The sequence below is a fragment of the Xenia sp. Carnegie-2017 genome, unplaced genomic scaffold (genome assembly GCF_021976095.1).
Source record: "Xenia sp. Carnegie-2017 unplaced genomic scaffold, XeniaSp_v1 HiC_scaffold_1, whole genome shotgun sequence".
NCBI lineage: Eukaryota > Metazoa > Cnidaria > Anthozoa > Malacalcyonacea > Xeniidae > Xenia > Xenia sp. Carnegie-2017.
In genome coordinates, this window is record NW_025813402.1 from 3,383,964 (window position 1) to 3,409,277 (window position 25,314).

The 25,314-nt window shown below is 34.8% G+C and overlaps 3 protein-coding genes and 1 long non-coding RNA gene across 4 annotated transcripts; 3 read left to right on the forward strand and 1 right to left on the reverse strand.

The window, feature by feature from the left end:
- Window positions 1–2: 2 nt before the first annotated feature.
- Window positions 3–12,472, reverse strand: LOC124444428 (glycogen debranching enzyme-like). The gene is made up of 25 exons (XM_046995054.1): window positions 12,269–12,472; window positions 10,647–10,872; window positions 8,719–9,288; window positions 8,123–8,362; window positions 7,695–7,910; window positions 7,124–7,396; window positions 6,964–7,021; window positions 6,719–6,842; window positions 6,444–6,607; window positions 6,223–6,324; window positions 5,891–6,055; window positions 5,459–5,636; window positions 5,210–5,352; window positions 4,987–5,111; window positions 4,560–4,747; window positions 4,083–4,216; window positions 3,729–3,862; window positions 3,315–3,578; window positions 2,429–2,654; window positions 1,650–1,897; window positions 1,439–1,551; window positions 1,139–1,344; window positions 782–879; window positions 626–713; window positions 3–431 (listed from the first exon to the last, which is right to left on the reverse strand). Exons 1-25 carry the CDS (start codon window positions 12,348–12,350, stop codon window positions 162–164), a joined length of 4,635 nt encoding a protein of 1,544 aa, XP_046851010.1. The 5' UTR covers window positions 12,351–12,472; the 3' UTR covers window positions 3–161.
- LOC124444515 lies at window positions 5,852–7,094 on the forward strand. Its single transcript, XR_006947968.1, has 2 exons — window positions 5,852–6,129; window positions 6,206–7,094. It is a non-coding gene; the product is annotated as an uncharacterized LOC124444515 (long non-coding RNA).
- Window positions 12,473–12,475: 3 nt separating the features above from the next.
- LOC124444438 (serine/threonine-protein kinase Nek8-like) lies at window positions 12,476–20,849 on the forward strand. The gene is made up of 18 exons (XM_046995064.1): window positions 12,476–12,703; window positions 13,319–13,524; window positions 14,296–14,357; window positions 14,702–14,878; window positions 15,216–15,265; window positions 15,482–15,563; window positions 15,653–15,861; window positions 16,220–16,272; window positions 16,499–16,680; window positions 16,956–17,100; window positions 17,609–17,685; window positions 17,759–17,837; window positions 17,944–17,982; window positions 18,473–18,623; window positions 19,530–19,672; window positions 19,771–19,929; window positions 20,177–20,335; window positions 20,492–20,849. The coding sequence occupies exons 1-18, from the start codon at window positions 12,627–12,629 to the stop codon at window positions 20,500–20,502; spliced, it is 2,061 nt and encodes a 686-aa protein (XP_046851020.1). The 5' UTR covers window positions 12,476–12,626; the 3' UTR covers window positions 20,503–20,849.
- Window positions 20,850–20,857: 8 nt separating this feature from the next.
- On the forward strand, window positions 20,858–24,881 carry LOC124444492 (histone acetyltransferase KAT6A-like). Its single transcript, XM_046995121.1, has 8 exons — window positions 20,858–21,361; window positions 21,461–21,581; window positions 21,659–21,777; window positions 22,509–22,590; window positions 22,888–23,076; window positions 23,273–23,437; window positions 23,641–23,798; window positions 23,992–24,881. Exons 1-8 carry the CDS (start codon window positions 20,858–20,860, stop codon window positions 24,124–24,126), a joined length of 1,473 nt encoding a protein of 490 aa, XP_046851077.1. The 3' UTR covers window positions 24,127–24,881.
- Window positions 24,882–25,314: the final 433 nt, after the last annotated feature.

Consider the following 25,314-nt stretch of genomic DNA (forward strand, 5'->3'; position numbering starts at 1 on the left):
TGTGATTCACTATATTATTTAATGAAAAAGCTCTCTACACTTTAACCTCATTAGTGGCTATACATCTACGCATTATATGGAAAAAATGTTAATTTCAACTGTCTCTTTTACTTCCAAATTCAATATCTTTATCTTCTACGAAATGTTAAGTCTTATGCAGATCATTCCATCATTTTTTCCATATCATAAAAAACTTCTAAAAGACAACTCATTGACCAGGCTTGAACATCACAGCTGTCTTTACAGTATCCTCCATTAACATTTGTCAACTCTGGTAGGCCAAGCCACGGCGAGTTTATTAAATGTTTATGATGCTTAGACAAGATAATTCTTACTTCTTCACATGTGCTCGCAAACTGCCTGTCACCACCAATCTTCTTTGAGAAATAAAGACGAGCTCTAAGGTATGGTCCAAGAACCCACAGCCATTCCTAAAATGATACCACATTCAAAACTTCTACAGTTTTGTCACTTGCCTTCCACAATGAAAATGCACTAAATTTATCTTTCAGAATAATTCACAGCACAGAAAAGGTAGGCCATGTTTGTTACAGCTCAAACATGCCCCTCCCCCATCAGGGAAAACACATTTCCTTAATATATTTTGATATAGTTACACTTTTACCGGTCCTTGGTGGTAGTTAAATCCACGTGCATTTTTGTAATTCTCGGAATCCTGAGAATTATCATAAATTCCGTCATACGCCCAATCACTAAATGAAAATCAAAAATGTTAGCGCAGCAATACACTAGTGAAGGTATTGTGGTCATTATCTCTTACTCTGGATCTAATGTTCCCACACCAAGTGGACCACAAAGATGTTTCCTTATCATTTCAAGTGCCACCCATGCATTCTTTGCTACAAACATTTCAGGAGCCTAGAAAAAACATAATCTTTTTAATTTATCTAAATTTAAGGAGAAATTCAGGAGGAGAAACTATTTTTGATCATTTATTCACGTGAATTGCTTTGGTTGGAAATGGATAAAGTTGCAAAAAAACTAAAACTAAGTTCAGAAAAACAACATTTCCACCGTGAACACAGTGTAAAATTCACGTTATTCTTTGGCGAGTGCCATCAGTGGAATTTTTTACGAGCACGCAGATCAGTGAGAATTAAAAAACACCAGAACTTACCACGGCCATCGCCAAGGGGAAATTCGGTCTAAGTTGGTAATCGGTAAAAGGATGGCTTGATTTGTAACAATCTTTATAAATTCCCCTTTTATGCACAAGTCCCATTTCAGAACCTTCCATTTCAATATTTGGCTCTTCAGAAATCCAAAACTTCTTCTCAAAAGAGTTCTGTATTTTTTTCTCCCATTCTACATAAGTCCATTTTTCTGAAGATAAGCAAAATTAAGAAAAAAGTTATCAATACAAAAATATCCTTCGTGATGAATATGTGATAAGAATATGAAAAAAAGTCACATTTACCTCCCTTGTCGTCTTCTACTCCATCATAAGGGAATACCTTCTTTTTTGCACAATCAGCAAGCCATCGTACCGTTGATTTACAAAGACCAACAATCTCAATAGCACTGCCGTCCCTGTGAATTGAACATTGCCATGTGATAATTAAATAAGAAATCTAACCAATTATTCCCAAATACAATTCTTTTCCTATTATCCTATACATAATCTATACCTTGGCGTAGTAGGTACGCCAGCATTTCCTGCTGTATGCGATTCACCTATCTTATCCATCCATGTACCGTTGTTCCATTCATTTCCTCCAAAAACAAACCCAGTTTGTCGATCCACTCCAATCTTGACGTTGAATGCTTCATCTCGAGAGTTTTTCTCTATGTCGGGACCGGCATTTCGTTCACGAAACTCGATACCAGAAAAATGACGTTGCATTATTTCTTGAATGACGTCATGCAACGGTTGCTCCTACACGAGTTATGAATGAAAGATATTGAACAACTTTATGTTGTACACTAAACATAATTTATGTCCAGGTGTACAAAATTGTTAAAACTCAATGAGAAAGATTACGTTTTTTCTTTCCTATGTAGTACCTGAAAAAGAGTCAAATGTGAAAAAGAGTGAAACAAATGATAATTTTCATGAATGCAATGCATGCATTTCATCCCATTGAGTTGTGCTTACAATACCTATGTCACAATAACCTATGAAAAACCTATATACCTATGTCACTATACCTATATACCTTACTATACCTATGTCACTGAAACTATTGAGTTATGTTTTTTATGTGCTTACAAAACATCTATGATTAGCATAAGTAAAATAAATTTAGATCAAAATCATCCATCTCCTTCTGGAGGTTATGTGTAATTTTAAAAATATCTTTAAAAAAATGGAATTTATTTTGGTTTATATAAAACACTACATTGTAGGGAAATAACACATTACGTCACATATAGTTGAAATGTGTAAAAGTTGAAGACATGAACTCACAACTTCTCCAGGTAATAATGATGGTGAATCATCATAAGGATACATTCTTGTCACAGGATCTTTCAATATAACACTACCACCTGCAACTATACGAGAATAATCTTGAACAGCTTGCAACCACCACCATGTTGCGTCACGACAGTTGTATCTTGCTCCTGTTCCACCATTTAACAAGTTAGGAATTAATCCATGACGAACGCAACCGCCGTAGGCTAATATCAAATTTCTTTATAAAATCAACAATCACGAATTAATGTCGTCATTTCGTGAATCATTACATGTATGATTATGAAATAACAGCAATGAAATGCGTGCGCTGATTGCTCGATAGCTGAGTTTGCATTAGACTGTGCAAACCAATCTGAGCTCAACCAATCAAATCAATGAAAGAAAATTTGTGTATCAATAATGAACACATGTAAGAAAAAGAGTGAAACATTTGTTTTAAATTTATCTGTTTTGCATTATTGTAATTTTAAAAAAGAAAGAAAAGATATTTACTGTGTTTGCACAGGTTCATGCAAACCTCGGAGACCTTAGTGAGAACTCCTGAGCATGTGCAACCTTCGGTCTCGGGCTTGCACTGATCAACTCTCAAGTTCTCCCAAAGGTCTCTTGGGTTTGCAAAAGCCTGTACAAACACAGTAAACATTTTTTATTTCTTAAGTAAACTCTTTTTTATAAAATGAAAATGAGTTATCATTAAGTCACATGACATAAACCTCTTTTGTTAACCTTAATACAAAACATGAAAATGCAATAGTAAATACTTTCCCCATTATGAAGTCGTAACGTATAACTCTCAAAAATTTCTTTGGTTGCAAAAAACTCCATTATACTTAGGAGACTTTATGGGGAGGTGTTAAAAACAGACACAAACGTTTACCTTGCTTCTTTATAACGTCCTGTGACCAACAATAACCCTCGAAGTGAAATAAACGTATCTCGTCCCCAGCTTCTCCACAATCCGACTGAGAAATGAGGCAATCCCGCAGAAATAGTAAGAAGCTGAAGGTCCTCGTTGGCCTTTTCATTGATTTCACACAAATTGGGAGATAAGCCAGGTAATGGGGCAGATCTGGTTGAACCTACCAATTGGATGGAGCCCATTGCTAATGACTTGACTAAATCTGATCCATTCTGGATGAAGCTGGTTGAAACGAAACAAAATATTTTAGTTTTTTAAATGAATCAAAGCAGTAAAAATTGAATTCCCCAAAAATGAAGTCCTTTGTAAAACCTTTGACTTTTAGTGTTCCTATAAGACGAGGCAAATCAAATAACTCCACTATAGACAGACCTGCTCATTTTTTCGAGAGCATGCTCTTTTAGACGCATGTAGACGACAGAAATAAACACATCAAAATAGCCAGGGACCATAAAACGAGGAAGTTTGGAAATATTGTCTATCACACTTTGAAGCCAAACAGCAAACTAAAAAAATTTGCAAAGGAAATATAAGCGGCTTCAAACAAGCTGACTAAACGATATTGATTTGCATTGCTATAAACGATAATGCAACGCAAAAGATAAATCATTGATGTCACTGTTATTAAAAACAATGTCCAAAAAACTATATCTCTCTTGTAAAAGTTACTAAACTGTTGTGTTTTGATCGGACACTTAAAGTTTAGAATAAGGAAAACAAGTGGACCTCTTTAGTTCCTTGAAAACGCATCAAGCGCTGAGCAGTGTAATCCATCAACCAATTTCCTTGTCGGAGATTCTGACATAATGGATGTCCCAAATCATTGTTGGTGCGAATTGATGACATTATTGACATAAAGCCTGTTAAAGATTGATAATTATTGGTATTAGCCATGCCAAAAGCAAATTACGTAAATATTTAGCAAAAGAAATGAGAAAGAAGCGATTAAGCAAATTATGAATTTTGAAGCATGTGGCAACTTTTAAATCCACCATTTGGTTTTAGCGTTCAATAACATACTGAGCTGATCGTTTCATCTCCTTTTCCGTTCCCTCCTCTTTCCTTCCTTCCCCTTTCCTCTCTTTCCTTCCTTCCCCTTTCCCTCCTCTTTCCTTCCTTCCCCTTTCCTCTCTTCCCATCCCCTCCCCTCCTTACTTATCTCATTACCTACATTTCCTATTCAGACAAATATATACCACTGACCTTGAATACCGCAGTAAACCAAAGGTCCAAAGTTAGGGATATCATAAGCTCCTCCATTAAAACCATCAGCTTTCTCTTCGGAGTCACAACGGAATAAAATGCGGTTCATATCAGAAAGAGTAAGCGTTTTAAACATTGAATCACACCGGCTCGATGGATCTGAACTACGCAATCCATTGATTGAATCTCTATACCAAATAAAAAATTCAAGAGCAACATTTTATTATTTTTCCTACAATACTTAAAGTAAGTCGAACTTTGGGTACTTGTCGCAGCAGCTGACATTAAAGTTTATCACTATGTACTTGTTTAATGTGTGGCTTATACTATTCCTACGGAAAAATCACAGGGGATTGATGTCTTTCTTTATTGACTAAAACGACTTTGTAAAATAAATAAAGAAAATTAATAAATAAATCATACAGACCTCACATTCGTAACAGCTTCTTTTACTGATGAAAAAAGCGAAACCTTGAAAGCAATCACACTACCAGAAGGAAACGCGTCAAAATAAACATTTCTGCCTCCTTCAACATTTTCTACTCGCACCATCTGCGATATAAAATACAAAACGGATGTTGAGTATAAAAATCTGTATGAAAACAGAAAAATAGTTCAAATTAATTTTCCAAACAATAAATACTACAAACCTGTGATTCTTCAACAGAAAAATGTTCACGAATATAAACGACGTGGCTCTCAAGTCCATTTATAAAATCATCATTTTTTACAAATTCCTTTGTTCCTACTTTGAACAAAGTTCGACCTTCCAATATTATTTCGTCAATAACTCCTGAAAATAAAATTAATAATCTGATAAATTCACAATGCGAACGCGACCGTTCACGTGAACATCACGATGTGAACGCGACCGTACACGTGAACATCACGATGTATACCTTCAACATGAAGTGGTTTGATATCGTACGTTGCTACATGTTTATTGACAGTACTCGGGACACGATTTTGTTCAGGTTTTGTAAATGACGTATGTGCAACAAGAACGACAGTGGAATGGTTCTCAGGACAATGACGAGTTACAGCAACTATGTCGTAGTTCATTTGATCAACATAAACCTACAAACAAAAATGAAGAATACTCAATTTTAAACACAAAACCAATTCAATAAGATTGAGTTTTTACTATTTTGTTACTGAGGCAAAACTAGCAATGGACATAAAAGGAAGGAAAAGGACAAAACTTATATTTTTTTGGCTGTTTGTTTAAGATTCGCACGCAGTCTTGTGATGTTATAGATGTATTTGATGACCTCATGCGAAAAATATTTCACGAGAAAAATTTTTCCTGTAAAATTTATTTCCATCGCTACCTGTTTATAACCGTCCTTTGCCAGCATTCTGTGAAGTTTGTTAAGGGCACGTCTAGCTAAAATCATCCCAGAATTATCGGGAAGATATGAAATAGTAGTAATATCTTCATTGTTGTTATCTTCCTTCCAGGATTTGTACTTCCTATTGTCAGTCACAACATTCACCTGTAAACATAAAGAAATGATGAAAGAGAAAACGACTCTAAATTTGGGTGACAGCTGTCAAGATGGTGCATAATGTGAGTCCATTTATTAACAAGTACGTATGAGCTTCATCGACAACTTACTTTTTAAATGATCTAAAATATATCATAGCAAGATAAACGACTTACATGATGAGGAACAAACTCGTCATTTCCTCTTGTGCTTCCGGTAGCACAACACGCCATGTTCACCAATGCTGCTGTAGGGAATGAATCATACACCGAACGTACCTAAAGAAATGAGTGAACAACAATCACTGAGCTATATACTCCTGAACATCTCGCTTTAGTGACGACTAGTAGACTATCAATGTATTCCCAATGATGATGACGTCAAACGTTGAAAATACCTCAGTAGGATTAGGATTGTCATGTGTTACATCCATGTAGAGCGCATGCGCGACTGAGTTTACCATGGGTTTACCAGAAAGATGAAAGAAAGCACCAACAGGTTCACCACCGTAACGATAGACAAGTCGACCTTGCTCATGCGAGTCATGCGCAGACATTGCCTCTATGAATATATATATAAAATAACTTACCCTACAACATAACAACGGAAATTGAACATGAAAATTTACGGAGTGAAATAAATGTATGTTAGATCTATAACTGATGCTTTTACCTCTAATAAGTGAGGTCAAACCAAGTCTATTCACAAAGACGTTGTCTGTAAACTCTGATTCAGTGAAAAGTTCCGCAATAACGTAGAGATCAGGACGAACTTGACGAGCTTCATCAATGAAATACTTGAAAATATAAAATTTTTTCGACAATAATACGATGTTGAAAGAAATTTTATTGAAAAAGAAGTTTTTGGTCTATTCAATACAAGTTAAGTGATCGTTCTAGATAAATGAATGTTTCTACCTCAGCAACATGTATAGGTGTACTGTGACAATTGTCCAAACGTATTCCGTGAAAAATACTGAAATATTATAGAAAACGATCATCATACAATATCAACAACTTCTCCGACACGATTAAACATTTAAAAACTATCATTTTGAGCAGCTCATCATATTCTTACCTAGCAGTAAGTTTTACATACTCTAACATATGAGCCCATAGGAAAGGTGCATCTTCAGGTCTTTTTCCATAACGCAGTTTAACACTATCACCCCAAGCAATCACTTCTCTTCTGAGATAAGCGAACGAACCAGGAGCTGCAAAATCGTCAAGAGCACTTCCTCCCATTATCCATCCGGGATGTGCAACAATGTACTTGCAATCTGACGCGTACATCATAGATTCGTTAAATTCAGATGTGTCATATTCATCTTTACTCAGATCGATAAAGTATCTAAATCACAAGCAAGCTTAGTGACAAGCATTTTTCATTGGACAGATATTTATTTTTTAGTCAGTTTGCTGCCAAACAGATTTTCATGCTTATATATTCAACACTAACAATGAAAAACAACTGAGCAAGCCCTTCAAAATTCTGAAATATAGTATTAATATTTAACCAGCTTTCAAACACAAAAAGGTAAAAACTCTTCGTCATATTACACACTTGATAATATCAATCACTTTGACAGACAAAGGACATTCAATATTTATGCATCAACTTCAATATCGACAAGAACTTTGTTTCTTACCGAGTGACGAGAGGATGATACTGAGTAAGATAGCCAAGTTTTGGACCATTTGAATCAAGACGTTCATATTGGACAGTTGAAACAATATTATGAGTTATTGTTCTTATGTGGTCAGCGATATCGTCATAAATTATCTTGTTGTTCAGACTTTCTAAAATAATCTGCAGAGACGAGCAACAATGCTCAACCCATTCCTTATCTCTCAGTGATGTTTTCCTGTAAAAAATATTTTAAATGTGTTGTCCTAAAATGTATTCATAAAAATATATGGAGAAACTTATTTTCAAAACAAAAAGCAAAGTTTGCTCGAACATTTGATAAAGCAATTCACTTTAAGAATTTACTGTTTGTCTTGATAACTACCTGTTAAGAAGTATACAAAAATCCACTAATTCTATAAGTGGAACAAAGCAGTTTTAAGGTCATACCTATTAGATATGTACCAACTAACAGCTTTCTTTATATCAATACTGCTACCGAGACGCTTGTATTCAGGATCCTGAACGACAAGAATTTCGGGAGAAACGCTGCCTTCGATCATTGTTGATCCCTGTGAATTCTTCATCGCAGCCATTTTCTGCATTAGCGAAACTTTAAATTCATCAACTACTTTGTTCACATCCACTCCATAGAACTCCCAAAGGTTTAGCTCTGGCAATATTTTATTACTAAGAAGAAATTTATAAAAAGTACGATCAACATCTTTGGTCCAAAAATGGAGTATGCTTTCCCCCCTTCCCACCCACTTCAACCCCCAGTTAGACAACGCTCAAAATATTTTGTTATGGTTTGAACTTTCCATGAAACTAAAATTCTTATTATTGACAAAGTGGAAAAATTTGTGGTCCAGTAAACACCTAAGTTGAACAAAGAAAAAGCTAAATATTGGTAGTATATAGCACACCAAGGAATAAAGCTGACAGGGTCGATAATATTTTATACGTTATTTTTCAACAAATTTTCCTGGAGCAATGCGTCATTACATTCTATACTCTAGCCACACAGGATTGCTCGTTCATACTACCTGAGAATTGCATGCAAATGACCAAGTTGTTGCTCATTGTTGATATAAACAGGAATACCACGTGAATCATAAATACCACATGCAATGTCACAAGAGAACCGCCATAAAGCTTGATCAACAACATATGCAGGCCGTAAATGTGGAGAGTTGGACAGATTGTAGGCAGATTCAGGATGATCTTTTAACCATGGGCTACCATTTGCCGTATGGTTGAGTACGATATCACAAATGAAGAACAACTTCCATTTCATGTGAAGTTTTTGGATAATTTTCTTGAGGTCATCAAATTCATATTTTTGGCCATTATCATTAAAAGAACTGTTCAGTTTTAGCTGATCATGGAGTGAATACGCTGAATTAGAACCTCCAAGCTCTTGAACTGGAGTCAAATGGATCATATTGTACCCTGCTTTGTAGCCAACTTTTAAACGTCCTTCCCAACAGGATAATGGACCAAGACATTTTGCTAAATAGGTTTGCAGAGCAATACAGTCAAGTGGAAGAATATTTCCATTGGGAAAAGTCAGTTTCGGATCAACAACAAAATATCCAGAGACTTGTTTTGTTTTCCTTAAAAAATATAATAACGTAAATAAGTATTTTTCAACTCCTACCAAAGATACTGCGGTTATCACCAACTTGTATCATTACATGTTTCTAAATGTTGATCGTCCTGTTGTTGTTGATGTTGACTGACGTTTCGATAATCTTAGCGTCAGAGCAACTACTGCTAAGATTGTAAAACGTCAGAAGATGACCACCGAAGATGACTAACGCTAATGTTGTCGGAATGTCAGTCAACACCAATGACCAACAGTCTTCTTCAGGAATCTACTAATCTGGACAATCCACATTTACAAACATGTAACGATACTACCGGGTTCAGACCATTCAATTTACCATCAACTTGTATGATATATACAACGAACATTCTTTAGATGTTTATATTTACACAATGCAAAATTGTATTAGCGGTCAGGTTACAGATTCAATTGTTATTTATAGGAATGAGATAGAATTACGAGATGTAAAATATGGCAATGTGTCAAATTCAATTAACTTCACGTAACACATTCCAACATAACGTTTTGAAACGAAACGTGTCGTAAAATGACGTATTCCAACATAACGTATTGAAACGAAACGTGTCGTAAATGACGTATTCCAACATAACGTATTGAAACGAAACGTGTCGTAAATGACGTATTCCAACATAACGTATTGAAACGAAACGTGTCGTAAATGACGTATTCCAACATAACGTATTGAAACGAAACGTGTCGTAAAATGACGTATTCCAACATAACGTATTGAAACGAAACTTGTCGTAAAATGACGTATTCCAACATAACGTATTGAAACGAAACTTGTCGTAAAATGACGTATTCCAACATAACGTATTGAAACGAAACGTGTCGTAAAATGACGTATTCCAACATAACGTATTGAAACGAAACGTGTCGTAAAATGACGTATTCCAACATAACGTATTGAAACGAAACGTGTCGTAAAATGACGTATTCCAACATAACGTATTGAAACGAAACGTGTCGTAAAATGACGTATTCCAACGTAACGTATCGTAACATAACGTACCAGTAAATAAAACTAATTTAAATTCAAATGCTATATGTTTATGAACTATTTATAATTGTCACACATTTTTGCTCAAATATAGCAGTGATTTTCAAATGATAAAGAATATTTTGTGGAAGCTAGTTCATAAAAAGAAAAGAACATGCAGATGTAACAGAGAAAAATAAATGATAAATATACATGATATAAATGTTGGCTTTAAAAATTGGTCTCAGTAATGACAATGTATGCATCCAGTTATAATCACTTAAAGCAGTTCAGTTTCATGATTGATGAAAAGATAAGTTAAGTTTTACTACATTAAATACTATTCAATAGAGTATTTCACTTACTTTTCATTATCCAAATATTGAAAGTAGAAATGGAAGGATCCTGAAACATATGTTTCAATCTCAGCATATCGATCACCATCATGACATTTACAACTGGATGATTTCTGCCATGTCAGTTCGTGATAACGACTTCGTTTGAATGCCTTTCCTTTTTCTGGGTGATTACAAAACAGCTTGCCAGGGTAAGGCTGTAGTTCAGGACTCAAGGAAAATTTTAATTTGAGACCTAGAAAGTACAATTTCAACATTGCTTTTATTGTAACTGGCCACCACTCAATCATAATGTAATATCATAATGAGATAATTAATGTCACTATATATGCCATATTTAATTGCAGAATTGAACATTGCTCTTTAAACATAGCAGATAATGTAGAAACTTATTTATGCTATACACTAGCAGTCAAAAATAACAATTCACTCATTAGTATTTGTCTCATTTATAACAACACTCCAGCCTTATACATTACACTTCTAACACTATTCCTTCAAATATACATTTTGAAAAAACAACAACAGGCAGATAATCAAAATATTGTCATTCACCCCCAACAAAACAGATGGTATTAGAGTTTCTATTCATGCTTCAAGACTTGCATTTGACATTGGGTATAAAGCCATAAGAAAAAGGGCATTAAATGAAGATATGATCTTCGCACTTTTTGCTGGACAATTTAAGCAATTGTCTCATGAACCTGAAAAATTCAGGTGACTCAACGGGATTCGAACCCATGACATCTGCGGTGCCGGTGCAGTGCTCTAACCAACTGAGCTATGAAGTCACACAGTGGTGAGCAGGTCAATATTGTTGGGCTCATGTTTTCTCGTGAAAGGAATGTCATATGAAAGAGCACTGTACCAGCACCGCAGAGGTCATGGGTTTGAATCCCGTTGAGTCACCTGAATTTTTCAGGTTCATGAGACAATTGCTTAAATTGTCCAGCAAAAATTGCGAAGATCATATCTTCATTTAATTTCAAACACCGCACTGCATATAACAATGTTTCAAAAAGGGCATTGATCTAGAGCCAACAATATTGGGACAAACTTCCCTATTTGGCACAGCTTGAAATTTTGATGATGTTGTTTGCAACTAAAAGTGTAAGTACAAACTGAAGTCTGAAGAAGCAATTGATTAGCAAGGTTTAAGACCACAAGACCTCACGCATAACAAGAAACAAACATTTGACAACATTTGACTCTGAAGATGACTACGGCAGTCAGTCAACAACAACAAAAACAGTCCTTCTCAGGACTATACCAACCTGGACGATCTACATCTACAAACATGCAACGATACTCCCGGGTTCAAACCATTTACTTTACAAGAAACAAACGTTACATAAAAACAGCATGTTGGTGCAAAAGAAGTGTCACATTACCACATAGTCTAAAATTAGTTTCGCGTTGGGTTGGGTTTTTGTAATATGTTTTATGTCAGATATAAGTTTAAGAAATCTATCCAACTATTATGTTTATAGAGTTGAAAATAAACAAGAGTTTTTTGAAAGGTGTTAATGCAAACAAATGTACAATTGATAAAATGCTGCATAAAAGCATGTAATATATCATACGATCCACGTCAAACGTGTCTTTTAATTAAAACCGGTATCACTGATTACCTTTTTGTAGACGAAATAAATGTCTGTTCAAATTCACTTCTGGGTCAAGTTGAAGGATTCGTACAGTGTCAAGAGCTGCCATTGCACTTTACAACGAAACTAAAACACCGCCTTTATTAGTAAATTTTCATACTATAACAACAATTAACATTAATACATTAGATTTTCCTCCTGTTTTGTTTACTTCCTGTAACTTCAGTGGTCACCGCTGCCAACTGGTGGTCGCCGCTAATTTTTTTGCGGTCATTTTCTCGTTTTCATCCATCAAACGTTGGAAAGAAACTGCTCGCATTGTTTGATGGATGTTGTTGGCAAACCATTTTATTATATATTTTTTTAAATTTGTATTTTTTTAATCATGGGCGACGAATCGGTGAAAGAAGATCGTATGATTCATTACGAAAAGCTGCATATGGTTGGGAAGGGTGCATATGGGTAATTAAGATATTAAGATATCAGTGTGAACTTGAATTTAAATGACAATGTAAAACGATTTGAGTAATAATTATCGTCGTTATATCACATTTTCTTGTTTTTTGTCCGATAATCGTTGTTTAATTACTTTTAATACGAAATGAATTAAGCTGCAAAATTTTGTTTAAAGTACGATAGCCGATAGGTATATTTTTAACAAACGTGTGGAGAGAAGAGAGACGGTCAGACGGGTTTTTCAAAACTTGCCACCAGCAAATTTAACGCTTTTCTTTATAATAAAAATTATTACTTAGAGATTTATATCACTTTTTAATGATTAGCTTTTATTAAGTGTAAAAAGCACTTAGTACTTGGAAATAATTAAATATCAAAATGGAAAACATATTTATCTTCACAAGTCGACACAAATTACAAGAAGTCTTTTAAAGACGTGCATCCCAGTCTGTATATGAAATTTTTGAAATTGAGACGTCTAGTGTCTAATAATAAGTTTGGCCAATAAATTCTTCTAATAAAAACTATTTGTCATGTAACATTTGTTGCAATGCATGCTTAGAATGTAGTAGATTTTTTGATGAAATCATTTCGACCTGCACTTTCGATTCTTTCATTTAGAACTGTGTTTTTATGTCGTCGTCGTGAAGACAATGTTGAACTTATTATGAAGGAAATACCTCTTGACGATCTGGAGGCAAATGATAGGGAATCTGCTATGAAAGAAGTAAAAATTTTAGACAAACTAAAACATCCTAATATAATTCGACTTTATGATAGCTTTATTCATGGTGCTATGCTTATAATCATTATGGAGTATGCTGAAGGTACGTAGTCTTAGTTACTACCTCTGATGAAGTTATGTTGCTAACCCTCCCTCTGACATAATGTGGATGTATTACTTCTTCAGAAGATAGTTTACTTTTTTCTGCTAAAGTTAGTTTGTTCCCACTTTAATGATAAGTACATGAAACCATAGTCTTACAAGCTGAGGGTGGGGCGGGTGGCAGACTTTCTAAGTTGGGAAGAGGCAATATTTTTAAGCAAGCAAATAACAGATGATAAGTACATGCAACCACAGGCTTACAAGCTGAGGGTGGGGTGGGTGGAACACCTAAGTTTGAAAGGGGCTTTATTTTTGAGCAAGCAAATAACAGAGATATGGAAGTTTATTATAAAGTGGTGGTTCATTATTTTCTACAAAATGCTTTTATCGATTATTTTCACTGTTGTTTTACATTATTTTTTTGTTTAAAATTTTCCTCAAAATGCACCTTTGATTCCATACACCCCTAGAAAGCCCTAATTCTTGCACCTTTGGTCTCTGGTCTTGTGGCTAGTGAACAGACCACTTGGAGACTTGTGGCTACAGGCTTGGAAAGATATCACTTCACTAAAGTAAATTATTTAAAACCCAAACCTGCACATGACTGTATATTACAATGTTTCAACTGGCTCTTGAAACATTAAAAATTTTGGCAACTAAGCTACCCTCAGAAATTGAAGCTGCGGTATGCATATGCATGCATGCAATGTAGATAAATTTATTTCTCAATATGTTTTATGTTTCAAGTGTTGTTTTTTGACGTTTTTCTCAGGGGGAACTTTGTTTGATTTTCTGCAAAAGTACAAGGGAAAAGGGAAAACTATAAGTGAAAAGGTAAAAAGAAGAATCTATTGTCTATTATTATTGTTGTAGCAGTTCTATATTTTACCAATTGATCGTATTGCAAACTTAGTCTTGCATTCTTGTACATTTTAATCCATACAAGTCTCCCCAGTTGACCACCTATACAAGTCCTCCCCAGTTGTGACCACCTAAACAAGTCTCCCCAGTTGTGACCACCTAAACAAGTCTCCCCAGTTGACCACATATTCAAATTAACCCTACTTCACCACATATACAAATTAACCCTAGTTTCCCACCTATGCCTTGGTTTTTTGAAGACCTATTTGCAAAATGCAAACTTTTATTTCTCAAACTTAGCAAATTTTCTCTTGTAGAAAATACTCCATCTTTTCGCGCAAATTGCCGTCTCACTTAGTTATATTCATTCACAACGAATTTTGCACCGAGATATGAAAACATCAAATATCTTTCTTAACAAAAAAATGGATGTTGTTAAAGTAGGAGACTTCGGTATCTCGTGTATTCTGAACTCAAGAAGTAAGGCACTTTCTGTAAGTAAATAAAGTTAAAATATCCGTTTTTGTGGTGTGTAATTTTTGAAACAGACGTGGTACGTACGTAAGGAACAACAACAGATTTTCTTAAGATTTCTTTTTGTAAACTTCTGTAAATCGGAAGAAGCTTTACATGCTTAAAATGTATGATATGATTTAGATGCACATGTTATTTGTGTGTAGGACAGCGACAATATGTCAGTTGAGCAAAAGAACATTTATTAAAATACATTCAACGATAATCACAGTTTTATAATGCAACACCACCACTTATTATCATACATTTAGATAAAATATACGTACGTACATGTTTAGTTGTTTTTACTTTTTAAAGATTATTGGTACTCCGTCGTATATTTCTCCAGAACTTTGTGAAAATCAACCGTATCCTTTGTTGTAATGAATTTAGATTGTATGATGTTTTTTGACATGCAACTGCAGAGTTATTGCTTATCCATGTAGTGTGAGATCCGAAAAATAATGTGGCCATGTCTTTGTTACCGTCCCTTGCATCATTTTATTTACTCATTTAGCTACATCGATATTTTTACATCGTTTCTTTTATGTTATATCATCGCCTTAACTGCACAAAATACTTAGCTACAACAGAAAAAGTGATATCTGGGCTTTGGGTTGCATTCTTTATGAGATGATTGCTCTTAACAAAGCGTTTGAAGCGCTGGTAAGTCATTTTTGTATGTTCAAATTGGGGTTATTGAGGCAGTGGTAGATCTTATACAATTGACTGCTGTTTTCATTTATTTAACCCAGAATTTGCCAGCTTTAGTAAAAAAAATCTTAACTGCTGCAGTTCCACCTTTGACTGGAAAATACAGTGACGACATCAAGGAATTGGTGAAAAAACTGTTGAGTCGTGATCCTGAACAACGTCCAAGCATTAAAGATGTTTTATCTAGTCCATTGCTTATAAATATATTCATGGATCTACCAATCAATATAGGAAGACCAAAAGGAATTAGGTACAATTAACATTTAGCTGCATGAACTATAATAAAAACGCTGTGGAAGGCTTGTCAAGATCGAAAATTCCTTCTATAGCTAATTCTTCTTGACAATATTCACACACATTCACAATGTCCTTCACATAAATAGTTGTTACATTTAATGAATATACTAACTATATATTACAAGTGAATAGGCACTTTGTTTGACGCTTGGAAGCGATGCAACAAACAAATATTCTTTATTAGCCACTTCTAAAACCTTTGGCATCAAACATTTATCAAGCGAGTTTTCTTCATTCCTGCATAACAACTGTGTAAAAAAGCTTGAATAAACTTAAATAATGGTGTTTTTTCGTTTACCTTTTAATTTTAGTGTCGCAGCCACAGCTCATCCATCATCTCTAGCATCTTTGGGATTACATTTAGGTAACCTTACTATACGTAGATATGTGTTTTGGAGACATCTTCCTTCAGTTATCGTTTTATACAACTGTATATATGCAACTTTTTTATGTTTAAAACTGATATGTTTAGATAGGACGTCCTTTTGTCGTTTTTTTTATATATAATTGTTTTAACTATAATTGTGTGATCTTTTTCGTTTATTGAACATTATGTATTATTTTATGATTCGTAATTTTCTCTTCTCAAGAGGCGGAAGGATTAGAAAATAAGAACGAACTACCTGCAACTGTATATCGTTGGGGTGAGGGTTTACTTAAACCCACTGCCCGCCAGCTGCCTGTTCAGACAGAAGTGGAAATTGTTCAAGTAGCAATTGGCCGAATTAAAAATATTGGTTTGACTTCAAAGGGACAACTTTTACAATGGGAGGTTGTTTATGCAACAAAAAATGATGTTTTGCCTGGAACTGTTTAAAAACAAGTTATACTCATGTTGATAGTAGTTTTAAATAGAAGGCACTATTCCATAATCGCAGCCTAGAAAACTTTCTTTGTGTTCAAAATTGACAATTTGACATTTCACGTTTAGTTGTCATACATAAACGTCTGTGAAATGTTACCAAATTTATACAAGAAGTTGTATCACGTGTTTTGCATTTTAACCAATCATTTTCTTCCCTGCAAGTGTTTTTTTTTTCTCTTCAGACTTCAGTTTGTCATAACAGCACAAGAGAAGCCACGGATAAGGAAGTTAGTGGTGAAAATAGCATTCCTAAGTTCATTGAATGTCATACTGGTGTATCCGTTTCACAAGTGAGCTGTGGTGATATGTTTTATGCTTGTGTAACTGGTAAGCTTTAGTTCAGATTTTTTTCATTTAGACCTCTCTCCAGAATCTCGAAATAGAGTGAGATTTGCTTGTGTGTATTGTTCATGCAACAGAGATTTTTTTCATTCACGGGCTAAATAATAAGTAACATGAGCGTTTTATATTAAAACTACCCACAATTCATCATTTGTTCAACTTGCTTGAATGTTTGTACTATATTCTTACGTTGTACATCTTTGTAAACAACAAAATGATGGTGATCAACCAGAGGTGAAACTAGAACGTTCATTTGGAGGAGTGGGGGAGGTGTATATTCAAATATTCAGTTGTGCCCAACTAATTTCCTTTGAAAGTTAATTTACCTCTGTGGTCAACTTCCATCAATTTTAAAATTACTCTCGGAATGGCATTCGATCTCTTTGCCTGAAATAGAAACCTTTTTCAACACTTATATTCAATTATCAGTCCAGAACACCGAATTATTCACTCATTTCACTGGGGATCGTTGAAATATTGCAATATTTTGCAGGTAATGGGATTTTAATGACATTTGGTAACGGATCCAATGGGTGTCTTGGCCACGGTAATTTATTGGATGTAAAAGAGGTTTGTACAAATACATTTGCGATGATAAACGCCTGTGAAATGATATTTATTATTATTTGATGATCTTCTTCAGCCTAAGATTGTCGCACCACTTATTGGAAAACAAGTAGTAAAAGTTTCTTGTGGTGCAGTGCACGTCATGGCAGTTACTGGTATTTAAAGACTTAAAGACATTTATACTTTAGTAAAATTTGCAGAATTGCACAGTTTAACGTGTTTCCATTATTAGTTACTTTTTCTTTTTTCTTTATTTGTAAGCGGATCGTTCTGTGTTTTCTTGGGGAAAAGGCGATACTGGTAAATATCTTTATCAATTAGCTTTGCCATCGTCAGTTACATCGTCTGGATTATTACCAATTACATCATTTATAATTTTATCTATTACATCGTTCATTACGTCATCTTTCACATCGTTTATTTCATCATCTTTTGCATCATTCATTACATCATCATTATTGCGTCATTATCATTTGCTCCGACAAATGTGTTATATCTTCTGATGTGTAATTCATCGTAAAACTAGTTGCAAAATTAAATGAAGATATGATCTTCGCACTTCTGCTGGACAATTTAAGCAATTGTCTCATGAACCTGAAAAATTCAGGTGACTCAACGGACAATGAGACTATTGCTTAAATTGTCCAGCAGAAGTGCGAAGATCATATCTTCATTTAAAGTCTTCCTTCATGTTGGAGAAATGAGAAGAAATTTACTGTTTATCTGTGATGTGGGGGAAATTTTTTTGTTTTTCGTATTATTTTGGAAGTTTTAAGATTCGTATTTGTAGGTCGTCTTGGTCACAGCAATGATGAAATTTGTAACAAGCCGAAATCGATTATATTACCGGACAATTGCGAACCTTTGTCGTGTTTTTGTGGATCTGATTGCTCGGTTATTATAACTTGTGAGAACAAAGTTTTGGTCTGTGGCGGAAACAGGTGAAGTTTTAGACACAATGAAATAAATCTTCACCCGAATTTCCCGCGCGATGAAATGTTTGCACTACATTGCTACTTGCACAGTTTGCACTACATTGCTACTTGCAAAGTTTGCACGACATTACTACTTGCAAAGTTTGCACTACATTGCTACTTGCAAAGTTTGCACTACATTGCTACTTGCAAAGTTTGCACTACATTGCTACTTGCAAAGTTTGCACTACATTGCTACTTGCAAAGTTTGCACTACATTGCTACTTCATTGCTACTTGCAAAGTTTGCACGACATTACTACTTGCAAAGTTTGCACTACATTGCTACTTGCAAAGTTTGCACTACATTGCTACTTGCAAAGTTTGCACTACATTGCTACTTGCAAAGTTTGCACTACATTGCTACTTGCAAAGTTTGCACTACATTGCTACTTGCAAAGTTTGCACGACATTACTACTTGCAAAGTTTGCACTACATTTGCAAAGTTTGCACGACATTACTACTTGCAAAGTTTGCACTACATTGCTACTTGCAAAGTTTGCACTACATTGCTACTTGCAAAGTTTGCACTACATTGCTACTTGCAAAGTTTGCACCACATTGCTACAGTGCAAGTTCATAAACAGTGGCGCCGACAGGATTTTATGTTAGGGATGCAAACACCCTTAAAATGTCACTTACGTAGATTACACACTGTTATATTTGACTGACATTTTCAAGCTACGTATGTAAAGACCTTAGTATGAGAAATATTGGGGAAGGACAGTCGCCCTTCACCCTTTTCCTGGCCCCTCCGTTCATAATCTAGATTTAGAGTTTTTACCATTCATTATCTGAATTATTTGGAGGTTATTCGGAGCAGTATAAATGGATTTTTTTTTCACCATAATCTTGTGTGTTTTTTCCACATAGGTTTAATAAAATTGGTTTAAATAACAAAGATGGAACGATGATTGATGAATGTAGTCATTTAGTACCATTCAAACTTCAACCTTTGTCTGATGTATGTGTGAAAGAAGTTGCATTTGGACTCTTCCACACTGCATTTCTAACAGGTTTGTCGAATTTTGTTTGCAAAGTGCTTTTTCGTTGTTTGATTGTTTATTTATTTGCAAGGACACACATAATCTTTAGGTGGGTTTGCATTTTGTAGAGAAAGGAGAATGTTATACATGCGGATCAAACTCATTTGGTCAGCTTGGATTTCCAAAGACTGAATCAAATGATCTTCCTTATCTTGTGGGATCTTTTGAAGAAAAAGTATTTAGTCATATTGCATGTGGTGATACATTTACTGTAGCTGTAACGACAGGTAAAGAAGCCTTTGTAAATTGTCGTTTTTTCTTGACAGTCGAAAGTTTATTAAAGCGTTTTTCCAATTAATATTAAATCTTTATACGATTGGTCATACGATCGAAATTACATATTGGGGAATGAATTCTAATGCCTTTATTTGACTATCTAATGAGGAGCCACCCCACCCCCACCCCCACCCCCCTCAGGTGGGCATTTCGTTATTGCATATCAAGTCACAATGATTGGTCAAAACATTGTTTCAGATGATGAAATATACACATGGGGTAAAGGTGCTCGTGGAAGACTTGGGACTGGAAACGAGGAAGACAGAAGTACGCCAACATTAGTAAAGTTTCAGGAAAAACTACGTTTGATTTCTCTTTCTGCCTATAGAGGGACCACTGTGGCTGTTATTAAAGAAGGTAAAAGGCTGATAAAAACACTCTTTCTCATTATAAGATTAACAATGGGAAATGATTTGATGAAACTGAAAATTTTTAATATTACATGTCGGGAAAAACTGCTCCTTATGTTACAGATTGAAATCTTTTACATGGAATTATTCATGTGTGTTTTAGTTTTATCGTGACGGGAGAGACGTGATTCAGTCCTGAGATAATAAAAATTTGGAGACAGTAAATGATGTTGTTCATGCATTGGGTCTTCCCTTCTTGACGACAAAATTATTTTCCACAAATCGGAAATATCACCCATTGAAGGAAAGCATTAACATAAGTCATAGAACGTCAATATCTATGCCATAGAAGAACTATTTACGCTGCTGATCATTTTTAAAGGAGCCGTTTCATATGTGCCATCTTACATTTTGATTCTCGGTTATATTGACGTATCGTACATGACGTACGGCGTCTACCGCTGATCGTCCCCACGCGGGATTCGTTCTAGATTCCTAAATTAAATATCAGGTTTCAAAAATTGTGTGAATGGACAAAAAATTCATTTTTTTAAGAAACATAATGGTCAATAACGGTTTAAAATATGCCAGCTGGATTCATGAATGTATAAACCTAGTTAGAGTACGTAGGTCGGCGTTTTCTGACTTGGATAGAATATGTAGAATTATGTTAAAATGTCATGGAGTCAGTCATTCTGATACTGTTAGTGATCTGGAAATTATGGTCCAACAAGGTGTTGTCAGTCGTCGAGCTTTTAAAGGAGTAATATCATATCGTAATGTGAGTGGTAAGGGTCAAAGCCATGTACCCGGACGCTCATCGCGTGTAGGGAGATGGATTCATGAGGCTTTAAAAGAGCTTGACTCAGGACAAGGAGTTGGAATGATGGAAATCGAAAAATGGGTTATGACGAGTCATCCTTATTATCATAATTTAAAGGGAAAAATTAAAGGGGCCCTCAAAGAAGACTTGGATTTGGGAAAGATATGGCAAATTTCAGAGGGAAAGTATAGACTTCTAGAGGCTGCAGAGGTATTTGTGTACTATGATAATAATTTGTCTCTGATTAGAATCATTGTGCTTTTTATATGTTGTATGCCATCTTTAATTGTGTTTAATCAAAAATCTAAGAGTCCTGAAAGAAAGATTTTGGACAGAAGTTTGGTTTGTGACTTTTGTTTACAAACAGCTGAAAGTAACAGGAAAGGTGAACATGAAGATTTGTTGATTTGCCGTGATTGTGGAAATCGAGGTTTGTAAACTATTCAATGATCATGCATTGCTAATTATTTTAACTTCTTGTCAATTTGCTTTTTTTTTATCATTTAGCACATCCCTCATGCATGGATTATTCAGTAGAATTAACAGCAAGAATTAGAGCTGATGGTGGCTCATGGCAATGTATTGATTGTAAAGCATGTGTTATGTGCCAAGATTCTGGTGATCCTGTAAGACGATGCATCATGATATCCTATAACAATTTGTTTACTCTGACTTCCTTACTACCAGTGTGCAAATTGACGGTGTGCAATGTGCAATTTGCACATCGTTTTAGCTAAAATGAAAACAATTGCACATCACTTTTTCAAATGATGTGCAAAAATCAGAGGTTTTAACGAAAAACACTGTCGTAAATCATATGAATTTGTTCACCTTTAAAAGTATTAATTTAGCAATTAGCGCTATATAATAATTAACGTAATATCGATTTGATTATGCTTCTAAAGAAACACTTTTGTCAAAAAAATTGCACATCGTTTTTTCTAAACTAATTTGCACACTGCTTATTACAAAATTTATGTCAAAATATATTATGTATATTGAGAAGGCTGTTTATATATGAAAGGCATTAACCTTAATCTTGCTTAGTCTAATCTAGTAAGAGCCACCACCCCATCTTCAAGCCCCTTTTTTTCCCCATAAGCAACCACCCCTCCTACCAGCCCACACAAGATCACAACCTGCCACTCTTGTAATCATACAATAGATTTTATCACAATTGAATTTAGATGTTTTTTCTATGAGTGTTGTTATAGATATTAAGCAATTTTTAAGTCATTGTCTGCATTATCCTTAACTCCCTGTAACGATTGGTGAATTTTGTAAACATTTAACTTAGAGCTTTCATTTCAATATAATGAAACCTATCCCTAATTGTAATTCATTGTTTTGTTTATAGAGCAGTTTATTGTTTTGTGATGCATGTGATAAAGGATACCATATGCAATGTCACACACCAAAATTGCAGTCAATGCCAACTGGTGAGTCCATTATGTTTGGTTGTGTGTGTAATTTTATATATTAGCAAAAACTTGATGGGTGAGGAATAAGTTGAATAGTTTCAGTTGTGCTTCCTATTTTAATGTCAATAAAGATTTATTGAAAGTGTCTTTACTGAATATCATTAGGTAGACCACTTATTTCCCCGCTTATCCCATAGTGTTTCCCATTGATGTTTGGTAAATAAATATTTGTATTTAGTGTTTAAGACACATATTGTTAGAATTCATCATGAACTGTATTTTTCTTCATGTGGCATTTTACGATTTATTATCTAGGGAAATGGGCTTGTTTTAATTGTGTGAGCACGTTATCACATGAAGAAGTGATGGCAAGTATCCAAGCACCATCAACATTTATTCCAACAAAGTTATGCTCTCCTGTTAAAGAACAGGAGGAGAGTAATATCGAAGCATTGAGTTGTGATGAAGTTATGATAGAAACAGATACAGACACTTGTTTAAAAGGTAACGGTGTTTTTTCGTTAAAGCAAGATCGCCTCTCAAGCAATCTTGCTGGCCTTTTTATACCATATGATATAAAAATAGGTTCATAGAGTACCTAGTTTTGGTAGAACAGTTAAAATTATGTAATTTTCAATTGGTTGTTGTTAGTATATAAGTTTCGACCATGAAGTAGCTAGACTATTTTTTTCACCTTTAGTACCAGATGTAATGATGGAAAATGTTGATGAAGAGGCTAGTGATCTTTTAACGAAGATAAATGATGAAGAAATGTCTACCACAGAAGACATTGTAACAGATTCTTCACCAGCTAAATTTGAGGCTGAACAGTCTAACATTGTCTCCAGTACTGCGGGCATTGCAGGTTTGAAACATTGTCATTCTGAAACTCTTGGGAATCCATTGGGATATGAAATGATATCAACGAATTTAAAAGGTTATGATGTAATTCCATGCTCTTGGGAAAACCAGAAATTGATTAACTGCCATCAATACACTTGATATTGATCCAAGAGTCTTCTCCATTTTCATTTTTGTGTAGTCTTAGACTTTGTTTAAATTTCAAAGGTGTAGTTGAAGACGTGAAAAATGAAAAAGTGTCCACGCCAGCTCCGGAGGCCATTGCTAGTAAACCAAAGAATGCTTTCAGCTGGAACAAAGCAGATGTTGTTGAATACATTAGATCTCTTGGCTTTTCTAAAGAAGCAATGGTCTTTGATGAACAGGTCTGTTTACTATCTACTGTTTGATTAAATTTACCGTCTTTGACCAACGTCAACACCAAGAAATTGATAGTAATAATTTTCAGAAATTGACTGCTCTTTTCATCGTAATAAGTTCTCCCGTCACATCGATCGTCCACTGCTCTTCATTGAATGTAATTCTGCAGTATTTTTCTATCTTTACCTGCGTTTCTAGGACATTGATGGACCTTCATTGATGCTCATGTCGAGAACTGACCTGGTTAAATCACTTCATTTCAAATTGGGACCTGCGCTCAAAATCTACGCCAATATTGCAAAATTGCAGGCACAAAGTCTTCCTCCTGAGTAAATGCTGGTAATTCGTGTGTCACTGGTTTATGAAATAAACGAGTAAAAAACAAAGTTACAAATTATTTTACGGTTTGCTGTGGAAAATATGAAACAACTGGCTCAACACTGTCTAGCTGAATGAATCCACTGGTTTAAGGCTAACGACACGGTGGAGTTTAAAAATTTTCTTTTCCCAGAATTATCTTCTTTTGTTCTTTCAAACCTCTTTTAATTTCCATCTTTGACAACAATTGATATTCAAATTTTTTAAAAGAGTGATATTTACTTTGGTTGATGTTCTAACTTTTGCATTAAACAGACGTAGGTAACAAACAAAAGACAGTTATTACGTGGCTTAGCCTTTGCGTTTGATCACTATTCACCAGATTTATTGTGCGAAAGGAAAGCGCCCCTGGTTTTTGTGTTTTACAAATTTATATTATTGCCTATTTATTTATCTCATTATATTGTGTGTACAATAAAGACCTCGAAACTATCCAGGTAGTGTTGACCATTGAACCAATATGTTTTGTTGGCAAAGTGAGCTATTCATGTTTCATTTTAACGTTTGTGGACACCCTTGTTTATTCGGCATGTCAGAACTTTGTCCCTTAAAAAGGTTCAGTGTATTTAAAATTAAAGTAACAGCTTTTAGTGTGAAAACGATTTCAATGATGTAATTAATAAGTTTAAAACATATTCAAAGCGTATAATAGTGCATATTAAATCGCTTTTAGTCACTTCTAATAAATAACATTTCACTTTTCATTTTCATCAAGGTCGAAGTCAAGGCTAGACGTGTTTGACTTTGTGTGCTCGAACTACCTAACTATTCTGTTTCTTATTTTGCATTATACGGAGAAATATCCTTTTAAAGAAATTTCACAGTACGATGTATCAAGTTTATGATGGACATTTCACAAAACAATGTTGAACTTAGAAAAACAGCGGTTCGAGACCATTGTATGAAACCCGGGTGAACGTTTTTATATGCATCAGGTGACGTGTGGTTTCGCTTCATGTAACATTTCGTCTCAACAGGACACACATCAACCGCTCGTTTTCTCATATAAAACTGCCTTACTTGTTACTTTAAATTGATCTAAATCTTATTATGATCAAAGATTTTAATGGTTGGTCGATTGTGAAATTTAATGGCTGCGATCTTGCCCTTATTGCAGAAGATATCAGTCGACAAAGATTAATC

Excerpts from the sequence above, each read along its gene's own strand:
- LOC124444428 (XM_046995054.1), bottom strand. The coding sequence starts at position 12,350 with ATGGCAGCTCTTGACACTGTACGAATCCTTCAACTTGACCCAGAAGTG. Across the intron at positions 6,608-6,718 it reads TTTGACCTCACTTATTAGAG|AGGCAATGTCTGCGCATGAC; the intron begins GTAAAAGCATCA and ends ATATATTCATAG. Across the intron at positions 432-625 it reads TTAACTACCACCAAGGACCG|GAATGGCTGTGGGTTCTTGG; the intron begins GTAAAAGTGTAA and ends GTATCATTTTAG.
- LOC124444438 (XM_046995064.1), top strand. The coding sequence starts at position 12,627 with ATGGGCGACGAATCGGTGAAAGAAGATCGTATGATTCATTACGAAAAG. Across the intron at positions 12,704-13,318 it reads GTTGGGAAGGGTGCATATGG|AACTGTGTTTTTATGTCGTC; the intron begins GTAATTAAGATA and ends TCTTTCATTTAG. Across the intron at positions 15,862-16,219 it reads GGAAGACCAAAAGGAATTAG|TGTCGCAGCCACAGCTCATC; the intron begins GTACAATTAACA and ends TTTTAATTTTAG.
- LOC124444492 (XM_046995121.1), top strand. The coding sequence starts at position 20,858 with ATGGACAAAAAATTCATTTTTTTAAGAAACATAATGGTCAATAACGGT. Across the intron at positions 21,778-22,508 it reads GCCAAGATTCTGGTGATCCT|AGCAGTTTATTGTTTTGTGA; the intron begins GTAAGACGATGC and ends TTTTGTTTATAG. Across the intron at positions 23,077-23,272 it reads TACAGACACTTGTTTAAAAG|TACCAGATGTAATGATGGAA; the intron begins GTAACGGTGTTT and ends TTTCACCTTTAG.